Source organism: Giraffa tippelskirchi, chromosome 2, assembly GCF_054371585.1.
Source record: "Giraffa tippelskirchi isolate mGirTip1 chromosome 2, T2T-mGirTip1v1.2.pri, whole genome shotgun sequence".
Lineage (NCBI taxonomy): Eukaryota > Metazoa > Chordata > Mammalia > Artiodactyla > Giraffidae > Giraffa > Giraffa tippelskirchi.
The window spans coordinates 169,016,841-169,030,015 of NC_137276.1; the positions used below are offsets into that span (position 1 = coordinate 169,016,841).

The following is a 13,175-nucleotide window of genomic DNA, read 5'->3' on the forward strand; positions in this document are numbered from 1 at the left end:
CAGTAAAAATATTAAACATGCTGCAAACTTTTGCAACATATGTTCTGAGTTTAATAAAATACTTTATTTAGAACATAAATTCCTAAAATATTATCATGTATGCTTTCAGGGTGGCATGCACTTAAGTCATTAGAGTGTTAAATGGTCTTCTCACATTTTAAAAGATAAGGAGTAACTTTGAGGTGGTATGAAATGAGCAAAGATATCACTGTGCAATTAATTGTGTTCATGGAACAAACTCAGATTTACATGAAAAGGTTCATCAAAATAAAAAACTGTCATCCTTTGGAATTTCCCCTTAATCAACTGTTCTTTATTGTGAGGTCAGAAAGGGGCCTCAGAATTCATGGTTTTAAATCTTTTAATAATTTTCTCTTGCTGATGTTTTGTTCCACAGCTAAAGGACTCTAGCTTGCAGACTAAGACTGTCATTAATATTCAACTTTCTTCCCTCTGATTATCTGTTTATCACAGTCTTTCTCAGTTTACTTCTATAACTTCAGGTATCACTTTAATGCTACTTCTTCATTACATACCATTCTTGACTGTTCTTCCTAACTGACGGACATTTTTACTTGAATTTCCTGGTGTTCCAACAAAACTCAAACCTCCAGAACTCTCTTGTATTCTTATTTCCAAAGAGTTATCTCCATCTTGATGATTACTCATCCTCACAAAGTTAAGAGACATTATTCACTCCTCCTAGTCCTATCAAAATCTTATCTTCCAATATTCACACTAAATGTTACCCCATCAAAATACATTCCTGAATCTACCTGGTTCAAATAAATCTCCCATTTCCAATATCAAACAGATCTTGGGTTGTACTACATTTAGACTTCTTACCATATTGTTTGCCCTGTAAATTTTCTGAAGAGTATGTATGGGTATAATCAAGTCTTAAATATTTTTGCATGTCCTTCAATGTTGAGCAGAGTACTTTTTGTCCTTAAATTATGTAATTCTCAAGATTTCAAAAGAAAATTTACATTTATCAAATTATTTTTTGATTCGCATACACTTGGTAGACAAGCAGCAAAGGAAAATAAAGACTAGTAGGACAAAAGCACTTTTCCAAGACCACAGAGTGAAGAAGTAAAGGAAATTCCTTGAACAGTTACTCTGATATATGAATAATTTGGTACATTTTTTCAGTGTACCTTACCTCTTATAAATATAATAGGTTGCTAGTAAAGAGTGATTTCAGTTCTGCCTATATCATAGGATAAAAGTACAGTAGAGGTAATACTTTAAACTGACTTAGTATTACAGGAAACGCATTTTGGTAACACAACTATACGTGTATGCTAAACATGTATCTAAAATGTTAACTCTCCAAACTAAAAAATGGTAAATGGCTCTGAGTAAATACTAACCAAGTTTTTTTCTACAATAGAAGGAAAAACTTAAAACTTACTTGCAGATGCATCCCAAAACTTGATTGACCCATCTGCATGCCTAGATAATAAATAAATTAGCATTAAGTATGGTCAATTAAAAAATCATAATTGTTTGAACTGTATAAAAACTTGAATTATTATTAGTGACCCCATGGACGGTAGCCCGCCAGGCTCCTCTGTCCATGGGATTTTCCAGGCAAGAATACTGGAGTGGATAGTCTATCCCTTCTCCAGGGAATCTTCTTGACCCAGGGATCAAATTCAGTTCTCCTGTACTGCATGCGGATTCTTGACCACTGAGCCACAGAGTACAGAATACTTCGCAACACATTTCATGAGGTCAGGTTTATCCTGACACCAAAGCCAGGGAAAAACATGGCAAGAAAAGAAAATTACAGACCAATATCCCTTGAGCATAGATGTAAAAAAAAAAAAAAGTCAACAAAATATTAGCAAATCTAACTTTAAAAGTATAAGGATAATATATCATAAAACTAAGTGTGGTTTATCCCAGACATGCGATGCCAGTTAAACATTCTTAAAAATCAGTCACCATATATATTTCATTATACTGCCGGATTGAAAAAGAAAAACCATTATCATTTCAATAAACAAAGAAAAAGCATCTGAACTTAAAGTGATTCACCACCACTACAGTGTGATTCTGTTTTTGTCTATGTATTTACTTTTACCAGAGAGCTTTATATTTTCATATGCTTTCATTTGTTGTCTAGCATTCATTCATTTCAACTCAAAGGACTCCCTTTAGCAATCCTTGTGAGGCAAGTATACTGCTAATAAATGATTTCAGTTTTTGTTTATCTTAGTGAAAAGTGAAAGTCGCTCAGTCGTGTCTGACTCTTCGTGACTCCATGGACTATACAGTCCATGGAATTCTCCAGGCCAGAACACTGGAGTGGGTAGCCTTTCCCTTCTCCAGGGTAGCTTCCTGACACAGGAATCGAACCAGGGTCTCCTGCATTGCATGTAGATTCTTTACTAACTGAGCTATGAGGGAAGCCCTTTGTTTATCTTGGAAGACCTTTATTTCTCCTTCATTTTTGAAGTGCAGTTTCCCAGATACAGTGTTCATGGCTGGTTTTTCATTTATTCTTAACGCACTTTAAATATATCATCCTACTCCCTTCTAGCCTATAATATTTCTGCTGAGAAATCCAATGATAATCTCATGTAAGTTTTCATACACATAATGAGTAGCTTTTCTGTTGCTGCTTTTAAGACTGTTTCTTTGTCTTTGACAATTCGTTTATAATGTGTCTTAGTGTTGTCCTCCCTGGGTTCATGCTCACTTGAGTATTCTGATACATATCCAATGAATATGGAAGTCCATTTACTTCCTCAGATTAGAGAAGTTTTTAGCCAACGTTTCTTCAAATAATTCCTCTGTCCCATTCTTTTAACTTTTATCCCTTTCACTCAGTATTTCTTATTGTCTATCTTCAAATTTGCTGGTTCTTTCTTCTGATTAAATCTGCTATTGATATCCTCCAGTAAAATCTTCATTTCAGTTATTGTATTCTTTCACTTAAAAATTTATTTCTGGTTCTTTTTAACAGTTTCCATCTCTCTGTTAATATTTTAATTTCACTCATGCATCACTTTCCTTATTTTGTTTAGTTGTCTGCCTGTGTTCTCTGGTCATGCATTGAGTTTCTTTAAGACAATTATTTTGAATTGTCATGTAATCACAGATATCAAATTCTTTAGGGTCAGTTTCTAGACATGCATCTTGTTCCTTTGATTGGGCTGTATTTGCCCAATTTTTTATGTGTCTTGTTATTTTATGTTGTGAATTTAGCATTTGAAAATATAGCCACCTGTTATCGACTGGCTTTATACAGGGGAAGACCTTCACCAACCTCTTTGGGGTCTCTCAAACCTTCAGTGGGGATGCATCTTCTCTGGGATTGTGTGTATAATTTCCCAACTATAGAGGTTTGCTGGTTTCTTTTTTCAGGAGCTTGTACTCTCTTGCTCCATCCATTATGTCTGTAGTACTGCAAGTTTCTTGGCATTTCAACAAGCCCCTGAGCTCTCCCTTGTTTTCTGTGGATACCCGGGCATCCAGATTCCATCAGACTGAGAGGAGATAAAAACTAGTCTCTTTGGACGTCCCTTGAAAAGCAGGAACATTGGATGCACAGTCTATTCCATAACTTCCTTCTTATTAAGATTCCTCCTTGAACATGAGCTGTGCCAACTTTGGGGGGGAGCTGACACAGCTGAAATAAAATGATTGTTCTCACCCATTTCAAAGCGGCTGTTCCTGGCTTTGAGCTCCCCTGGAGTACTATGATTTTCTAACTGGTTTCTAGGGTTTTCATAAAGGTTTTTAGACCATATATTGTTGTTAAATCTGTATGCCTGTGGGAGAACAAGGTCTGGGGTTACTTATTTTGACATCTTGCTGATGTCACTCTCCACTGATTCTTTTATGAAGTATTTTTCTGTCCTTTTTCTCTTAACCTGGTGATACTATTATATTTGAAGTGAGTGTATTGTTAATGGCATACAGTTTGGTTATATTTTTTAATTCACTCTGCCAATCAATGCATTTGAACTAATGTATTTAGACCATTTACATTTAAGCTTTAAAATTTCAATAATTACACTGTCTCTCTTTTTTTCTTTTGTTTTTTTCCTCTTTTATTGTCACTGTTTTTTCACCTTCTTTCCTATGGGCTATTTGAATTATTTTAGTACATCCATTTTTATAAGTCAGTAACGTTTTGAGTGTATCTCTTAGCCCAGTTTTTTTTTTTTTTAAACAGGGTTGCATTAGGTACTTCATTGTATATTCATTTAACTTATCATATTCTGATGTTATCATACTACCATTTTAAGGGAAGTAGGAGTGCTAGCGGTAAAGAACCTGCCTGTGAAGGCAGGAGATGTAAGAGATGCAGGTTCGATACCTGGGCTGGGAAGATCCCCTGGAGGAAGGTATGGCAACCCACTCCAGTATTCATGCCTGGAGAATCCCATGGACAGAGGAGCCTGGCAGGCTACAGTCCATAGGTGTCACACACAGTTGGACATGACTGAAGCAACTTAGCACATAAAAACTTTTTCTTTATACCAGTTTACCCTTGCCCATTTATAATCGCCTTAAATATTTCCTCTATACATATGTAGAACCACATCAAACAATGTAACCATAATATTTTCTTCAATCATCAAATATAATTTTAAAAACTCAAAAGCAAGAAAACCTATTGTATTTGCCCAGATTTTTACTTACTGTGGGCTTCCTTCCTTTCTCATAATCCAAGGTTCCTTCTTTTATCATTTGCTTTTTGTTTAGAGAACTTGTTTTGGCATTCTTTTTGATAGGTCTGATATAGACAAATTCTTGGTTTCCTTCATCTTAGAATGTATTAATTTCTAATTTCTAGAAGATATTTTTGCTGGATATAAGATTCTAAGTTGCCAGTTCTTTTCTTTTTGCACTTGAAAGATTCAGGTTTCCTCTGGCCTCCATGTTTTCTAGTGGGAAATCTGCCTTCATTCAAATTAGTTTTGCCCTGTTGGTAAAAGTGTCATTTCTCTTTTGCTTTTTTCCTGATTTTTTTTCCTTGGAATTTAGTTTTCAGTATTTTGACTATCATGTACCTTGTGGACTTCTTGTGACTCACCCACTTTCTGCAATCTCTCGGTTCCTGTCTTTTGCTAAATTTGGGAAGTTTTCATCATTAGTTCCTTATGAACTTTTTCAGCTCTGTTCTTTTCTCCTTTCCCAGTGGACTTTCATTGACACAAAAAGGGGAGGGTATGTGGCTCCTCATTACTGCTGGGCAGTGCTGGGGATTCTGTCTCCCCATATGATCTCTGTCATCACAGGTGATGAGTTTCATTACCACTCAGCAGATTTAAAAGTCCCAGCTCCCTACTCAGACTTATGCTCAGTCTCAGAGACTGAGTTGGGGTAAGGTGAGGTACACTGTTGTGGCCTGATGAGGGTGGAAGTCCAGGTTCCCCATTCAATCTTAGATGAAATGGGTTAGGGTGGGGCCACAGTTTTTCCCTGTGGTGGTTAGCTGCAGTAGAAAGATTATTTTCTAAAAATTTTCTGTCTTGATAGCCTGCCCCTTTCCTTATCTTTTGGCTAGAGAGAGCTAGCTTTTGTTGGGCCTTTCAGGTTTGTGCCCACTGGAAGTTCCAGGTTGCCAGCTTTTTCAGTTCCAATTTTTGGATATACGAGACAAAAACAAAAGCCAAGAAACTCACCTCCATGTCATTCCTTGGGTCTTTGGGACCCTAGCCGGTGTGACTTCTCTCCATCTTTTTCAATCATATTATGCTTTGAAATACATAATATCCAGGGGGTTTAGTTGGCAATGGCACCCCACTCCAGTATTCTTGCCTGGAAAATCCCATGGACAGAGGAGCCTGGTAGGCTGCAGTCCATGGGGTTGCTAAGAGTTGGACAAGACTGAGCGACTTCACTTTCATGCATTGGAGAAGGAAATGGCAACCCACTCCAGTGTTCTTGCCTGGAGAATCCCAGGGACAGGGGAGCCTGGTGGGCTGCCGTCTATGGGGTTGCACAGAGTCGGACACGACTGAAGTGATTTAGCAGCAGCAGTGGGAAGAATACGGAAAATTAAATCTATTCTATAGCTCCAAACAGAGTCCCTTATCTTTTAAATCTTATCTTGTGTGTTGCTATGTTTCTATTTTTATTCCTAATATTAGAGCATGAGTGGACTGCTATAGGAAGTAATAACATTTCTGGTGCTATAAGTTTTGCAGTATACTTTAAATAACCACCTAATGGGGATACAGAGCAGTGATTCCTAGATTTGGAAGGAATCAAGAGATATTGATAAGGACCTTTCCAAGGCTAATAGTCTATGAATTCTACAGAAATTCTTCATTGACTAATTTTTCTTGATTTTTCTATCTTTGACCTTCTTCTGGTCTTATAATCTATACTTATTTATTGTTATATATCTATGTTTTTCAATGGTTTGACTCTTCTATAAAGGTTGTAATCTTTGGACAGAAGCTGTATCTTATATTTTTATTTAAACTGTCAGCATTACTAGAGAACAATTATGGAAAAGTGTGAATATTCAATGAAATATTTTTGATGATAAATTGGTAAACTCATAAATCACAACCACTTACCCAGTAATAATGATTTCTGGGTATGTTTGTGTGCCAAGGTTCCAAGCTCCTCCACTGATTGGCCACTCCTAAACAGATTACACAGGAAGAAATTATAAGCTTTTATTTTTTTAATTTAATGACTTAGAAATTTAAAATAGAAATATTTTAAAATAAGAGTAAAAGTTTCACTTAAAATAGCTGTTAAATAATGAAGAATGAAATTTATAGCTATCTTTTGATTCTTTCATTGGACAATTCCAAGTGTATAACTTAATATCCTTTAAAAACATAGATTTTAATAAATATAACCATTCATCTAAAAATGCAAAGAAGCATTTTTAACCATACAAATACACTGTTGCTACATTTTCCACATAGTCTATGTATTCCCAAACTGTTGTGGTGCCATTTAATACAAAGCACTATGTAAACTGTGCCCCCTGGAGCTGTCCATTTGAACAGTCCTGTGCAAGCAACAGAAATTATAATGGGGGGGTCTATTAAAATTGTAGACATTTCAATCCTGTAGTTAAATAACTTCCTAGAATTCCATTTTGTTATATTTAACAAATGACTTTTGATAATTATGTCTTATTAACCACTGATTAATAAGAAAAAACTAGAGAGATTTGACTTGAATTTCTTAAAACCATAAACACTGATTAATAAGAAAAAACTAGAGAGATTTGACTTGAATTTCTTAAAACCATAGTCTTTCACCTAAAATAATCTAAAGTAACATCCTATTACTCAAACATATGTTAGTTTTAACATATACTTAGTATAGACTTCCCTGGTTGCTCAGTGGTAAAGAATTTGCCTGCAAGGCAGGAGCCGCATGAGACACGGGTTTGATCCCTGGGTCAGGAAGATCCCCTGGAGAAGAGAATGGCAACCCACTCCAGTATTCTTGCCTGGAGAATCCCCATAGAGGAGCCTGGCAGGCTACAGTCCATAGGGTTACAAAGAGTTGGACAAGACTAAAGTGACTCAGCACACACATACTTAGTATATAAATATACATGACAGGTAAGTAAATCTTAGTATATAATTGTATACTTAATATATAAGAAATTTATATTATTGTAGACTTAAAGCTATGTAGCATTTAGATAATTTGGCTTTCAGAAATTATCTTTTAGTGTGCAAGCTTATGACTTGAAAATAATTTAGTTCAAGTTATTTTCTGACTTTCCATAGGAAAAAAAAAGTATGATCACATGATATGGATATGAATACAGGAAAATATTTTTCTAATTGCTTTTACCTTATTACTGTATCCTTGTTTTTTATGCTTGACTCCTATAGAGTAGAGCACTAGAATCAAATCTGGTGGGCAATCAGCAAAGTATGCTGTGCATGTAACTGGTGATTCATGAATGTCCATGGGATATGGATTTTCAAAGATTGGAAAGCTAACAGACAAAGATAATATATTAGTATCATTTTATAATATAAAATTTGATGTAAAAATGAAATAACTTTTATAAAACAAATCCTAAAACCTTCCAAATATTGATTATACATTTCACATAATTGTTTTTTAAGCATCATAAACAATTATCACCTGAACAAGAATTCTCTTTAAAAAATATATCTATAAAATGTACTATGAATACTGGTAGAATTTTACTTGAATAAACTCATTTTCTTTCTTGTAATTCCAAAATTCCACAGCAATATTACTTTCTAATATACATAGACTAAATTATATTACATTGAAAAGATGCAGAAAGTTGACTTAGTTTATTAAAATGTATCAACTAGGTACTTTATGTATAGTTTTATCTATATGTTTATAAAAGTATTAAAAATATGAGTAAATTTTACGTGCTTTCCAAGGCACATAATGCATAGGTAAGTATTTTTGTTTTGTACTTTTATAGGGAGCAACTGAAAGATGTGTGTACTATGTAGGTACACATGTGATTATACATGTTAAAGGTCATTTCCTACGTAAATCAGAAAGCAAAGTGGGCATGCAGACATATGGATGTAATAAATTTTATATCCTCAAGCCAATTATCATTTTAAAAAAGGGTATCAGTATGGAACCAAATTAATAACTCTTAGAGCCACAATATATCGTGCACTTCTTTTGTACTGAATATACCAGGCACTGTGGTAGATGGAATTGAGTATTATATATGCTGCATCTGTTCTCAGCCTGTGTGACTTACTTCTGATACAGTGTGCTTTGGGATGGGGGGAGGACTATTAAAAATAATTTTCCCTATATTAAAGAAACTTAATCAGAAACTTGGTTCAAACTTCAGAAGAGTATGGTATGTGTGTCTATGTGTGTGTTGACAGGGGTTCTCTCTTCCCTGCAATTTTAATGGTTTCCTAGTTAAGAATAGTAGTATATGGAAAATCATGTACAAAGAGAACGTTAAGTTTAATAAATGGAAAGTAGGTTAAACTGATCTGAGATTATTCCTTGTTTCAGAGTAGAAATTATCAATATTTTTGATGTTGAAGAATTAGAAGTAAAATAAGTAGATCATCTTAAAGATCAGATCTACAACCTGGGATTTGATAATAGCAAGAGGTTACAATGATAGATTCCTGAGAAAGTGAACAATATCATGAAAATGCTTGGGGTAAATAACTTTATCATTTGGGCATAGCTTTCTTTATCTATTTAAAAATAGCTGAAATATATGATAAAATTAACATGTGAAGTGTAAATTGTAGAAATGTAAAGCCAAGAAACCAAGAAGAGTGAAAAAAAAGTAAGTTCTAATGCTTGCTTTCAATGTAGAGGATTAAATGGAAAAGACAGAAGGAATAAATTTATTTGGAAAGGAGGACAAAGCTACAACTTAACATTAAACATGGCTAAAAGATAACTATTTGGAGGGAAAGAGAACATGTTTAGTTTTTGACACATTAAACTTCTTGTTTTAGACAACAAAATGGGAAAGTCTCATAGATATTAAAACAAAACCGAGTGCTGAAGAAGGCAAAATATTAGATAAAAACATGCAAACAAAATATCAGTTCACATACTTACATAAGGTAAGTATGCTGAAAGCATAAGAATTAATGTATAAAAATAGTAATTTTATGTTATATTTTACCACAATAAAAAGTTTTAAAAAGAGTAAATATATACTAAAGAATGTGAGTATTAAAAGGAAAGTATAGTGGACCTTGGAGGATGTTAGACAATTAGACAAGGCATGAGGAACCAATAAATATGGCACAGAAAGAAGAGTTGACTACAAGTGAGGTTAGAAAAGTTTTATATATAAAACCTGTATTAGAACTTAAGAGAAGGAGGCATAAATCCACACTTGAACACAAAATTTACTCAGTCTTATGTTGACAAATAAAGTAGCTAGGCGGAATTCAATTATGGTGATATTATGGACCAATTCTATTCCCTTTCAAAATATTGAAATATTATATGATGCAAATGATCACAAAGAAGAACTTTGGCTCTTACACTTACAAACTACATTAAAGTAAAACTCAGATTGTACTTCATTCAACAGTTTATTAAGAACCTACTTCATGTGGAGACCAAAGCTTGTTCTTCATGAGGCCTATAGTCTAGTAGGGAGACAATCTTTAAAGTAATAACAAGTGAAAAATTTCATCGTGTCAAAGCTATGAAGGACAGGAACATGGATCTAAGATAGCCCTTAATAGGATATTTGACCAAATTATATAAATAACGAAAGATTTTCTTTAAATGAGGAAATGATATCTGAGTTGAGATTCTTACAGATGTTAATAAGGAGAAAAAGGAATAGAAAATTATTCCATGCAGAAGAGGGAGAATGTACAAAAGCTCTGTAAATATAAGGAACTAAAAAATGATCAGAGTATCTAGAACATAGGATGAGAGAAAAGGAGCTTTATGCCTATCATCATTGATAATGAAAATATGTACCAGGAAGACAGGGTTTATCAAAGTCAAGTCTACTTTTGCTATCCATGGAAAGTAGTGGGGAGTGCTACTCTAACAGCGATATTTTATATTTGTTTCCATTGCCCACAACATAATGAAAAAAAGAAAGTATAAGAAGATATCTATCTTCTCTTCCTTCCTGATCATCTATATTGTCTGCCACAGTAGTCCAATAATACTTTTATCACGTGAATTTTCCTTTTAAAGTGTCAGCAGATGGCCAGACAATACTTACTGCAAGATTTTATAACAATTGTTTTTGCTTAGGGAAATGGCAGAAATGAGATCCATTTTATGTGTCCTGAGTCTCCAAATGCCTCTTTCTAAACATTAGAGGCTGCCTTTAAAATATCTTGCAAAATTTTCAATATCCCCTAAACTCTCCTGGTTTAGTTTTCATTATTGAACCAAATTATATTTATGTAATTCTAAGAAAACAATATTCCACATAAAGAATATTTACCACCTAAAGAATTCTAATGCCAAATTACCTATAATGTCCTCCTATATTTCAATTGTAATAAATAGAGTTTAAAATAGTGTTAATCTGTACATGGACAACTTACTTGCTTTGTGTCAGATCAACTACAATGAGATCTTTCTCTAGAAGTACTGCAACAGCATAAGGTTCTTGAAATTCTACAAGTAGAAGAAAATGAAAAAGTTTTCATGTTTGGTGATTTTATAAACATTTTATAAAATGTTAAACTTGTATTTCCTTTATCTCCTGTACAAATGTTACTTAAATGATTTGAGAAGACCAAAATATAAGCCAAAGTAAGAAGTAATAAAGAGCATATTTTAAAAATATATGTTGTGTTTGTCAAACAATTTTTAAGACCATTATAGAGAGCAAGGAAAAAATGAGAAGCTGCAGAGCATAAAGTTAAATATATCTCAATAATCATGATAGTAGTAGATTATTTGAAGAGAGTGAGTCTGTCACCTACATTTCACATTTATCTTAGTCTTCAACAACCTTCCATTCCAGATCTGATTTCATGCCTACAGAGAGATATGCTAAAGAAATAGCTCTGCTTCTTTAACATATGATACATATTCACCTCCCTATGAGAGCAACACTCCTTATACTAAAAAGATTACTTTCAATTCAATGTGATTTAACAGTGCTTAAAGACCACATACTATGTGCCCAAGTAGATTTCAAAAAAACAGAATCTGAGGATAGCCTAGGATTTTCAAGTTCTTAAAATTCAACCCTCCCTTTCTCCCTTTGGCTAGTTTAAGAGTTATTCGTAAACTCAACAAGCACTTGGCAGGAATTCTGGATTCAAGAGTACTCAAGCCTTGAATAGTAAAGTAAAATATAGGATCTTCATAGTCCTTCTGGTCCTGAGAAGCTACAGAACCTGTTTGTCTTTCAAGCCACAGGCTATGAGAGAAAAACTAGAAAAAAAAAATCACAAAAAAACAAAAACTGAGGAGTCTGCCTTTGTTTGGGTGAAAATTTATACAACAGTATACAGTTCTTATATTATTTACTGCTCAAACTTTTTTCAAACTGAGGCATTTCCCCCTTCACCTTTAGAGTTTTTTTTAAGTTTTCAACATTATTTCAATACTTCTGGGGCTTGGGGTTTTGTTTATCAGCTTAAAGAATACTATTAGTTTCCTCTTTGTCGTCTCAACCCTCTCTAGGAAACTCACTGGTTAGGAAGCAATGGCTACAAAAATAAAATAGGTGAGACACTGGTATGAATGAGTAAAAGTCATAAATAAATAATTATTTTTATAGTAGTACATCTGTTGTAAATTATGGTTTCTTTTCAAGTGATAAAAACTGGTAGCAAAAATTTCACCTTTGTAGAAGTACTTTTACTATGTGTGGTAACCACTGAATAAAAAGATTTCCTTTGGGTCTCCTTTGAGTCAGTGTTAGCTTCAGTTTGTGTCTAATTTATTAACAGTTTGACCATAGACAAATTAGTTAACTTTTTTTATTTTCAATTTCTTTATACATTGAAATGGCAAAATAATAACTACCTTAGACTGTTATGAAGATTAGATGTATATAAAGATATTTAATACACATCTTTATATATTTAATGAGCTTCCGTGGTGGCTCAGATGGTAAAGAATCTGCCTGCAATGTGGGAGACCCAGGTTCGGTCCCTGGGTCGGGAAGATCCCCTGGAGAAGGAAATGGCAACCCACTCTAGTATTCTTGCCTGGAGAATTCCATGGACAGAGGAGCATAGTGGGCTACAGCCATGGAGTCACAAAGAGTCAGACACGACTGAGAAACTAACACTTTCACTTTCAAAGATGTTTGATGCAAAGCCTGGCTTATAGTAGGTACTCACTATATCCCAACTGTATTACTTTCTTCATTAGATTGGTTGCTTTTGAACAGGCTCAGCCTTTTAACTCTAGCCCCCAACAAGAAAGTTGAAAAGTTTTATCATAATTACTACTTCTCTGAAGAGAAATGCATTATTTATGACACTTGCAGAAGACTAGATACAATTAAATATGGATGTGAAACTGACAAATTCTGAGTATTATTGGTTAATTACTCTGGGCAAAGCCCTGTGAGGTAAGAGGATTAGGCATTTCTATACTTTGAGAAATAGGTTGAACTGTCAGATGTCACAAATGATTCAGCAATATTAAAAACTTAATAAATGTATTTTGTTTAATGTATGCATAACATTTATCACTATGTGGCTATACAGAAGATTAAAGTTCCATATTTGCTAGTA

General features: G+C 34.0%; 1 protein-coding gene across 7 annotated transcripts in view; it reads right to left on the bottom strand.

Annotated features, from left to right (window-relative positions):
- Window positions 1–13,175, bottom strand: part of STXBP5L (syntaxin binding protein 5L) — a 379,816-nt gene that overhangs the window by 126,373 nt on the left and 240,268 nt on the right. For all 7 annotated transcript variants that reach the window (XM_081571857.1, XM_081571856.1, XM_081571861.1 and 4 more), the window contains 4 exons: window positions 11,019–11,091; window positions 7,801–7,948; window positions 6,552–6,619; window positions 1,418–1,458 (listed from right to left, as the gene is read on the bottom strand). In XM_081571857.1, the coding sequence (XP_081427983.1) occupies window positions 1,418–1,458; window positions 6,552–6,619; window positions 7,801–7,948; window positions 11,019–11,091 (330 nt within the window). The remainder of the gene's footprint in view (window positions 1–1,417; window positions 1,459–6,551; window positions 6,620–7,800; window positions 7,949–11,018; window positions 11,092–13,175) is intronic.